Source organism: Octodon degus, unplaced genomic scaffold (genome assembly GCF_000260255.1).
Source record: "Octodon degus isolate 3935 unplaced genomic scaffold, OctDeg1.0 scaffold00083, whole genome shotgun sequence".
In the NCBI taxonomy this organism is placed as follows: domain Eukaryota; kingdom Metazoa; phylum Chordata; class Mammalia; order Rodentia; family Octodontidae; genus Octodon; species Octodon degus.
The window spans coordinates 11,324,944-11,331,934 of record NW_004524659.1 but is presented as its reverse complement, the minus strand read 5'-3'; the positions used below and the strand labels follow the sequence as shown (position 1 = coordinate 11,331,934).

The following is a 6,991-nucleotide window of genomic DNA, read 5'->3' as shown; positions in this document are numbered from 1 at the left end:
TGACCAGTCCGCCAAGTGGCCAACTTACCAATGCCAGCTCGTCCAGGGTTAGCTCCTGTCACTGAATGTGCTCAGGACAAGTTATTGTTCCAGGAAATAGCAACCTGGCAACTACGGCTGCAACACTGGCTGCTCCCGGGGCGGGGATCAGCTTGGCCCTGTCTGGGGAGGACAGTGGGGTCCTCTGTGGTGGGCGGTGCCTTGGTTAGCCAGGCCCTAGCTTTTGAACTTCCATCCCATGATGGCCAGGTAGACAGACAGACAGACACACATACACACACACACACAAAAACAAGAAATATTTTAATTGTAAAACTAACTTGGGGGTGGGGCGTAAGGTGGAACAGGGCTGTGCTGCCAGGGCAGGAACCTGAATTTTTCAGGCAATGGCTCTGTCCTGTGCCACCCTGTAACACAGGGGTTCCCTATCCCCAGGTCCCAGGGATAGGGCTAGTGTTATAAAATGACAATATAAATAGGCTTCTAGAAAATGGAGGCTGTCTGGGTGCAGTAGTCATTTGCTGCAGAGGCTGGGGTGGGGAAGGCCCCAACCTGGCTTCCTCTAGCCACAGAGAAGATGTGTGGGGCTCCAAGAAAAGGCCACTCTTCAGACATTCATGACCCCACACTGGCTCGGGGCAGGGCTGGATGCCTGGAAAGTTCTGGGGATACCCGCATGTGGGCTGAGAATCGCGGGCTCCCAATGTGCGCGCACACATACACACACATACACCCCTTTCTGAGTGTTTTCCAGCCCTGTGGACCTGGCTACAGGTTTCCGGTGATGAGTGGGCCACCCTCCTTCCTAGGGGCAGAACATGAGAGGAACTGACCCGGGGGTGTCCCAGGAACCTCACCACTCCCAGGAGTCTCTACAGTCACAAAATCCAAAGTACAGTTCAGTAGTAGGGACCCTAGAAGGCCCTGCAAGGAGGGCGGTGCTGCACGGAGTGTCTCTTGGGCTGGGAGGAGCAGGCCAGCCCATTGGCATCCGGCAGGCAGGCGACCAGGGCTCTTTGGTGCAGGGCCAGAGCCTGGGCCTCATCTGGTGCGGTTCTGGCGCATTAGGGGCACAATGCTGGCGGGTGGCCCTGCCTTGGCCAGGAACGGGTGCTTCAGCAGCTCGGCTGCCGTGGCGCGCTGGGCTGGGTCTCGAACCAGCAGGCGGTCCAGGAAGCCCTTCAAAGATGGTGATACCTGTAGGGTGAGGATCAGGAGCAAGGTCCACGGCACTGCATTCACTTTCCTCCCGTCGAGGGGCATCTACTGCCTTGGGAGGGGCTGAGAGCTCCCTGGTATCTGTGGGGCACCCAGAGCCCATTTCCTATTTTCACTGGCATGGAGCTGGCAGCCTTCTCCCATGGCATGAGGCCACCCCCAGGCGGGTCTGGAGCTGACCTCTGCCTTTGACTAGGCAGATTTTTGTGTGACAGGTTGGGAACAGGACATAGCAGTGCTATATGCCTTCAGCCAGGCCAGCTGAGCCCCAATCTCTAGATGGTGAAGTCCAGGGAACCTGGGGCTCTGCCATCTCTGGGCTTCCCCCACTAACAGGCTGTGTGCAGACACAGGGCCTGGGACAGGAAAGCATGGTGCATATGACACCATCCTAGGAGCCATCAAGGATTCAGCCCCAAGTATCAGCACCCTGTGCGACATGGTGCTGCCAGTGAGAACCCACCTTGTGCAGGTTCTTCAGTCGGGGTGGGAGGTTGTCCCGAATCATCTTCATGGCTTTGAGGGGTGGTTCATTGAAGTAGGGGGGTTCCCCGTCTACCATCTCTATTACCATTACCCCCAGTGACCAGATGTCCACCTGAGATAGGAGAAGGGATATAGGGCTGAGCAGCAGAGGGCAAGCCAGTCCTCCGCATTCCCAAGGGAGGGCGGTCCCCAGTTAGCCTTTGCTTCTGTTTCTAGAGTCCCTAGGCCAGAATACCCTCTGAGATGTCCAACATGCCAGGCTCCACATGCCCCCTCTCCAGAGGCCCTCGTACCCAGCCACTGCTCTTTGCTGACCACTCCCAGCTTCTTCTGGGGACCCCCTCAAGCCTCAGTTCCTGTAGGTCCAAAGTGAATCCCTGATCTGGCTGCCCAATCAGCAGGTGGGACTCAGGTTCAGAAAGGGGCACACGACCCAACCTAAGCCATTCAGAGCCAGTCCTGAGACTGTCCAAAGTGCTGGGCACACAGTGCAGGTCATAGCAGAAAGAGGTCCCTGTGAACAGGGGTCTTCTCTGCTTCACCAGGGTGCCCTTGCCTGAGCAAAGCCGCCACTGGGAACAGGAAGGAGCACACTGTCTACAGCCTGTGCACCCTGCCAGGTTGCAGTCTGTACTGGCTCCTGTTGTGCACAGGCAGTCCACTCATCCCCCAACCAGCCTCCTTCCCAGTGACCCCACTTGGGCCTGAGGTGCCCTTTCCTTGGCTGGGCACTGGGTCAAGGCCAGTAGGATCCTCAGGGTCAGGCAGGGAGCCACAGTGAGAGAGGCAGGCCAGGGTAGACAACTGCGATGGGTGGGGACTCCCTCTGTACCCTCACCACTACTAGAAGTGCATGCAGCTCCACATGGCCAGATTTGGCTTTTCAGTGGAAGATTCAGACATTCACATGCAAGTGCATTTGAAAATGTCTGCAAGAGCATCCTTAGGCTGTCCCAGTCAGACGTCTCCAGTTGGTGCTCTGCGCACCACACTACCAGGCAGAGCCCATGGCCACCTCTGCTCCCACTGCAGCACTGGCCATGCTCAATCAATAATGAAAGAACACTATCCGTCTCCTCTTCCGTGAAGCCCCATCCCTGCATACTACCACGCTACCTCCCGCACTGCAGCCCTCACTCAGCCCGGCCATGCTGGGCTCACCTCTGGCCCGTAGGGAAGGCGGGAGATGAGCTCGGGGGCCATCCAGTAGGGTGTGCCCACCAAGGACTTCCTCCGCGGCACTTCTTTGCTCACCTGGGCACAGAACCCAAAGTCGGACAGCTTCACCTGGGCAGGGCAGAGGGGCAGAGTCAGAGGCGTGGCTGGGAAGAGCCTGCAGATGTGCTCACCTATTTGCTCCCTGGCTCCATTGTGAAGCCCAGAAGCAAGAACCTCTGGCAGGGGACCCAAGGGCCTCACATCTGCTGGCCTGACCATGTGTAGGCCCAGGTGCCACAAGTCTCTTGGGAAAGTGGCTGAGGCTAGCAGATTCTGAAGGCTGGGCAGGACAGAGGCCAGCGGGCTCTGAGCACCAGCATCCTGGCCCTTCTCTGGAAGGAGCAGGTCGCTGGTGCACATGCTGGAGAGGGACACTGCTCAGCCCTGTGGTGTATGTATGTGCCCATGCACTTGATACACTTACACACACACACACACACACACACACACACACACACACACACACACACAAAGCCTGCCTCTGCAACAACCAGTTTCCCAGAAGGTTTTACACCTTTTTTGGGAGCTGTGGGCCCTTTCAGACTCCTGAGGATATCTATGGATCCGCTCGCCCCCAGAACACACACCCACATGGGGTGCGTGCAATTTCAGGAGACTCACAGATGTTCTGTGGAGACATCTGCAGACAGCCTCAGCTTCGTATCCTCTCGGGGAATGTGTGTTCATTCTGCCCCCACTGATGGGATTGGACCTTCTTTGTGGGAGCGCCAGAGTCGCCAACTTTGCAAGATTGTGGTGGCCCTAAGAGTCTCTCTTACAGAAAATCTCCCTGGATTATAAATGCAGAACCTCAGCCCAAAACAGGGGAGGCAGGCCAGGGTCCGCAGCCCATCCACTGCTTGCAGGGAGTGGTCAGCAGACAGACAAACATGTAGTGGAGCTGCGGCTGTCACAGAGCCTGAGCATGTGTCCCTTCAGCCCCAGTGCTACAGTTGTTAATCCTGTGCTGAATGGCGCCCACTAACCTGGCTCCAGACTGGGACCGTTCTATGAGGGACAGATCTGCCCACTGCTCCTTGGTCACTGAGCAGCAGAGGGTACTTGGTGGGGTAGGGAAGCCAGCCCCTGGCCATCCCCTCCTCACCCTGCCATCATGGGTAAGCAGGATCGAGTCACTCTTGATGTCCCGGTGGATGACACCTTGGGCATGGAGCACAGACAGGGCCTGAAGCACAGCCAGGCACACGGCGGCAATCTGCTCCTCATTCATCCTGTGAGCAAAGGGCCAAAGAGCAGACAGGGCCAGACTGAGCCCAGAAGGCCCAGGCCTGCCTTAGGTTAGGGTGGGCAGGTGACTTGAGCCAACAGAACCTACCCTGTGAGGTCAAGGAGGGAGCCATACCCACTATGACAGGAACCTGAGACACTCTTATCCTGGGGGCCCAGCAGCCCCACGCGACCCTCTCGGGACCTAAGTCCCATCAGGGCAGAGGTGCAAGGGAGCTGGGGAGCCAGGAGCACCCCTTCCCTACTCCCAGAAGTACCTGGTGTGGGTGACGATGTCGGTAAGGGCGCCGCCCTCCAAGAACTCCATCACCACCCAGAGCTCATCCCCCACCAGGTAGCTGTTGTACATCTCCACCACGTTCTCGTGCTGGTAGTCCCGCATGATCACCACCTGATGGGCAGGGATACTGCCTTGGCCTTCGGACCCAGCCAGCACCAGCTCCCGATTTCCCTCTTCAGCGTGGCCAGCTCACCCCAAAGGCCAGGCCCCATGGACAAGGCCAAGCGGTCCTGGAAGCCAGCCTGAAACCTACTGCCTCCACTTTGGGGGTGCACCCTTACCCAGACACCATACTAACTCCTGGTCTTAGTGGCCCCAACCAGAGGCCATGCTGGGACAGGAGGGTGGAGAGTGGGTATAGGACTAAGAAGGATAAGCAGGCATGGGATGTGTGCTGGAATGGTGAACGCCAGGCACTGTCAGGGGCCGGGCTGGGGGTCCTGTGTTTGGAAATGGGGGCAGTACTATTCCTTGAACCCTTGATGTAGTTGGCACAGGGGAATGGGGGTGGGAGCTGGCTATGGGGCAGTGGAGAAAGTGCTGGAGACGGGCAGGAGCCACGCAGGCAGCCTGCAGGTCTGGGCTCCCCTAGGTACTCCTATACAAGAGGGCAGCGTTTCTCACACCTAGACTCCTCTCTGGGACCCCGGAGGCTGCCTTTCTAAGTCCTGAGAGCATCAGGGGAGGCTTGAGGGTCAGGCAGAGATGGGGACATGGCAGGTCCAAACGTCAAAGACCCTGTTTGGCTGCAGTGTGGGGAGTGTCAGGGAAATGCGGAAAGGGGCAGGAGCAGAGTGGGACAGGATGAAGCTGTACCAAGTGGTGGTCAGGGCTCCAGCCCGGAGGGACACTCTACAGGCTGGCTGGGACTTAGTGGGTGGAGGAAACAGTGACATAAGCACAAGTGCTGTTGGGACGGAGCAGGAAGCCCATGCTGGAGACAGTGGGGATGGACCAAGAGGATGAGAAGAGTGGAGCGGGGCCTGGGCCAGGGGTGAGAGAACATGGCGGGAAGGAAGGGGGGCCACAGGTCCTGCTGCCCTGCTCCTGCCTACCTCATTGAAGAGCAGCTCCCGCCGCTGCTGCTTACGCAGGTCCATCTTCTTGACGGCCACCAGCTTGCCTGAGCTGCGCACAGTGGCAATACACACGATGCCTGTGGAGCCCTCGCCAATCTTGATGAAGTTATCCAGGTAGGTGCGAGGGTCCCCTGGGTCTACCACCAGCTGCAGAGCAGCCCGGAACTGCTCATGGGATACTCGCTGGGGCTCCCGCTGGGGTGAACGGGGTCCAGGGGGTCCAGGGGCTGGGGGTGCGGCAGGGGCAGCAAGGGCATGGGCTGGAGGGGCTAGCTGGGGTTCTGAGGCATGGGGGCCCAGCACTCCAGGGCTGGGAGCACCGCGGCCCCGGGCAGGAGGCCGGGAGGAAGAGGACTGGGGGGCGGCCAAAGGCCCCATGGATGGCCCATTGGGGGCCATATTGTGAGGCTCCCCCTGAAACAGAAGAAAAAGAAGGTTATAAGGAGACCATTCTGCTCCTAGCAGGGGACAGACACATGAGTGGCCAGGATGAGCAATGCACAGGGCTGTCCTGGGGAGCAGGTTACCTGGGCACCCCGGGACGGGTGGTCCGTATCAGCCCGTGGGTACGTGTTAAAGGGCCTGCCAGGCACCAGTTTCGCCTCTCTGGCCAGACTGGCAGGTTGGGGGGTGCTGACATCAGGCCCGGACAGGGGGCGTTTGTCTCGGGAGCTCTCCTGGGCCCCTCCAGGGCCCTCCCTGGAGGACTTGGGCCTCTTCTCTGGCCCTACTCGCCGCCTATCACCACTGCCGGCCCCCGCCTCAGTGTGAGTGGTGACTCGGCTTCGGCCACCAGCCTTGTCAGGGCCTGCTCTGGCCGTGGTAGCCTGCTCCTCTGGCACCCCGTTCTCCTGGCGGGTTCGCGCTGGAGGCGGTGGGCTGTCTCTCCGCAGGGAGTTGGAGCGTGTCACCGACATGTTCTCAAATTCATCCAGCAGCAGCGTGAGGGCCCCATCCTTGGCACCTTTGCTGCCCCGCACGATGGTCTGGGGTCCAGGGCAAAGGCCGGGTGGGGGTTGGGCAGGGAGAGGGACACAGGAAGTGTGCCAAACACACAGACAGTACAATATAACACACATGGAGACAAGACAGAGACACAATGAAGAAATGTCATGGGGTGATGATGGGTGGGCAGGCGGGGGCATGACGGGGCTCCCTGCAGCCACTCCCCCACCAGGGACAGCCACAGGAAGGGGAACTTTTGGAACAGTCTCTGTGGCCAGGCTGTTGCCCACTGCCCAGATTGGTAACACTCTTGTCCTTCTCTGGCTCCCCAGACTAGAGGAGCATCCTGGGGGGAGGGAGCGAAAGAGGGAGGCCAGCCCACCCTATAATCAGCTTTGGAGGCTGCAAATTACAGGCTGTTGGGGCCAGGGCACAGCTCGGCACCTCCTTTCCTACAGGCTGCCATGGTCATTAATCCCCAAATTACACTCTATGCTCCCCTGGAGGAGGTGGGGTA

The 6,991-nt window shown here is 59.1% G+C and overlaps 1 protein-coding gene across 4 annotated transcripts in view; it reads right to left on the bottom strand.

The window, feature by feature from the left end:
- Positions 1-287: 287 nt before the first annotated feature.
- The window catches only part of Pak4 (p21 (RAC1) activated kinase 4), a 39,360-nt gene continuing 32,656 nt past the window's right edge, over positions 288-6,991 (bottom strand). For 3 of the 4 annotated variants that reach the window (XM_023721533.1, XM_023721531.1, XM_023721534.1), the window contains 7 exons: positions 6,057-6,515; positions 5,506-5,943; positions 4,428-4,561; positions 4,028-4,154; positions 2,866-2,991; positions 1,682-1,816; positions 288-1,197 (listed from right to left, as the gene is read on the bottom strand). In XM_023721533.1, the coding sequence (XP_023577301.1) occupies positions 1,042-1,197; positions 1,682-1,816; positions 2,866-2,991; positions 4,028-4,154; positions 4,428-4,561; positions 5,506-5,943; positions 6,057-6,515 (1,575 nt within the window). In that variant the 3' untranslated portion in view covers positions 288-1,041. The remainder of the gene's footprint in view (positions 1,198-1,681; positions 1,817-2,865; positions 2,992-4,027; positions 4,155-4,427; positions 4,562-5,505; positions 5,944-6,056; positions 6,516-6,991) is intronic. The other variant, XM_023721535.1, reaches the window with a different exon arrangement.